This window comes from Daphnia pulicaria, chromosome 11, assembly GCF_021234035.1.
Source record: "Daphnia pulicaria isolate SC F1-1A chromosome 11, SC_F0-13Bv2, whole genome shotgun sequence".
Lineage (NCBI taxonomy): Eukaryota > Metazoa > Arthropoda > Branchiopoda > Diplostraca > Daphniidae > Daphnia > Daphnia pulicaria.
This window is the reverse complement of record NC_060923.1, coordinates 71,900-74,548: the sequence shown is the minus strand read 5'-3', so window position 1 is coordinate 74,548 and position 2,649 is coordinate 71,900. Positions and strand designations below refer to the sequence as shown.

The 2,649-nt window shown below is 50.5% G+C and overlaps 1 protein-coding gene across 1 annotated transcript; it reads right to left on the bottom strand.

Moving 5' to 3' along the window:
* Positions 1-1,170: 1,170 nt before the first annotated feature.
* On the bottom strand, positions 1,171-2,425 carry LOC124315857. The gene is made up of 2 exons (XM_046781567.1): positions 2,135-2,425; positions 1,171-1,923 (listed from the first exon to the last, which is right to left on the bottom strand). The coding sequence occupies exon 2, from the start codon at positions 1,907-1,909 to the stop codon at positions 1,202-1,204; it is 708 nt and encodes a 235-aa protein (XP_046637523.1). The 5' UTR covers positions 1,910-1,923; positions 2,135-2,425; the 3' UTR covers positions 1,171-1,201.
* Positions 2,426-2,649: the final 224 nt, after the last annotated feature.

Below are 2,649 nucleotides of genomic sequence, written 5' to 3'. Positions count from 1 at the left end.
GAATAGTATCCAGAAGGGCCGGGTTCGAATCTCGGAGACACCGCTTAAATGGTGGGTGACATAGGCGATTCTGCCAAAAAAGTCTAAGGCTAATGAGTAGTAGCCACCGTGTGTGTCCCCAGGGGCGCGAACCATGTAAAAGTGGGGAGCCGCTACCGCCACTGGGGCATATGCTGTGATCAAACGCTCATGGACGGCCCGAAGTCGAGCTGAGAGGATCTTGGTGCCCGTTGTAGCGGACGGCATTGGTTCCTTAAAGTTACGGCGGGTGCACGACTCTAAACTGTGGGACCTTACGGACCCGAGCCACAATCACGGCGTGGATATTCCCTCCCCTGGCAGACGTCCACGAAAGTGTTCTAAGGCGAAAAGCCGCGTCTGTTTTTATGTATATGTTCATTGTAGATTATATGGTTCGTAATATGAGTATCTAAGCCATGATTCCGTTAGTGTGATCATATGGCTCGTCTGGAACGTCTCCAGGAGGCACACGGGAGGCCCGGGTTCGATACCCGGTAGCTGCTGATGCCGAAGCCCTCTCTCGCCGAGTGGGGCTAGGATTGCAGTCAGGCCACGAGCTACGTTGGTGCCGCAAAAGGCTCCATCGATAAATAAGGCTCCGCCTCAGTTGGGGGAGGCCTACAGCCGCCGACCGTGTGGTCTGGGTTGTCGCAGAGGGCGATATGACACATCTACTGCTGATTCTCATAGCCAAAAGAGTTATGTTGAAAAAGTTTGCCCAAGTAGTATGCAGTATAGCTCAGTTGGTAGCGAGCCGTCGAGGCACTCCGACGCACCGGGTTCGATCCCCGGGTACGTCAGAGTCTCTCCACTCGAGATCCTTGGTTTTTAATTCGTATTTCATTAATACTTGTGGTCGCGGCAAAAGATATGCCAAAAAAGTTTATTGGCCGATATGTCGTCTGGCTTGATGGTTAGCCAGCTGGCGGGGCACGCCGCCATTCCGGGTTCGATTCCCGGGATCGCCAGTGTATCCCATTGATCAGGGACTTGCGACATGCAGGTGCTGTGGTAGGGCGAAGCCTCCTGGGGACGCCCAGTGATGCCGAACGGGGTCACCCCACTGGGGAAGACCTCCCCGGTCAGTACCGGGCTACCATGACACTTGCTTTTTTGTAATAGAATCAATGCATTGGGTGAACAAGGTAGTTGTTGCTAGTGCCATTTATTATTTTTTTGGTTATTTTGTGAGTGTTACATCATCAGAAATGGTAAGTGGTGTATTCCGGCCAAAAAGTTCTTCGGACCGATCAGAAATTTTGTCTTTCATTGTAACATCCTTGCTTGGTGATGCAAGGAGTTGGCTTTCAGCATCCGTAGTTGAAGTGGCCGGAATTGTAATTTTTAGCAGTGGGATCTGTGGAGTCAGTGATGACGTTTGCTGCCCTGGGCTGAATGCATTCCGTTTTCCAGGGATGAATGATGGTGGACGTTGGAGAGCCGCTTTTTGGCGGTCCAATTCGGCCTGTTGTAGATTGATATTCGCCATGGTAGCCAGTCGGCGCTCCTCTTGAGCGATGAAGCTGCCAGCTTCCCGTGCTTCAGCCCGGGCTAATATTTGTCTGCTTTTTTCTTGCTCCAGTTGTTGCAGTTCGTCTCGCTGGGCGACTGAGAGGTAAGCCATCGGAATGGATGGTGGAGGTCTGGCTCCATATGGAGCTCCCCGGCGTCTCATGGGTTGATGTCGAGTTGTATATCCAGATCCGGAGGGCCCGGATTGGGTAGGATCATATCCGCTCCGGAGGTTGCAGAGTGGATAAGCTCCTGCTGGGAGAATCCGGGAGAGTCTCTCGCGGATGCCGTTCCGATCTCCGGCTAGGAGCGAGGCAGTGAAGCAGTCTTTTACAATGGCCTCTGCTCTGATGATGTTTTCGTTCGTGTGGGCCATCCTGGGTTCTCTCTCTATATTAGAGGGGTGTTTTATTAAAAACAATTAATTTTAATTTTTATGGTACAGAGTACACAATATTTTTATCAAAAAATATGTAAAGGGTTTATCAACTGGGGGCGTATTGCCAAGCCAGGAAAGAGTAAAAAATTCGACTGGGAGTGTACAATACACAGGCCAGGAATGCAACACAGAAAAAAAAGTGGGTTTGTGTTATCGACCTACAGAATGAGGTTTTTCCAGAAGTAAAGAGAAGGTAAGTGACGGCGTTGTCTCGGATTGCAGACGGGCCGGGAGCGACGTCAATTGTAGAAAGGGCTCCTTCGATTGGTGTGGCTCTATCTCAGCTGGAAAGATGGTCCTAGCAGGAGGTAGATCCAGGCTGCTGGTGCTGCGATGTCCAGTTGTGGCTAAGGCGTCGGGCGGTAATTCAAGTGAAGGAAGAGAAGTTGGGTAGAGTGGCGAAATTCCGCAAACCAAGTGCCGACTATGGGAAGCCAGACACGACGCGAGCAGAAACACCTGTTTTGGATACATTTTAACAAAAAAATTAAACAAAAAAGTTTGGTATACCAAAAGAGGCGGAGGATACTTAGACTATTCCGGAACGAGCTGTTCGTGGCTCTCGTGTAGTCGAATGATGTAGGAACGATAAACGTCGGGGGTTTATATACCCAGATTCGCAGCGGTGGCGTTTAAAGTTCAGGGGGTAAGGAATACCCCGTGGGTTGGGCAGACAA

Bases quoted from the DNA above. Each gene is read 5' to 3' on its own strand.
- LOC124315857 (XM_046781567.1), bottom strand. From the start codon at position 1,909: ATGGCCCACACGAACGAAAACATCATCAGAGCAGAGGCCATTGTAAAA.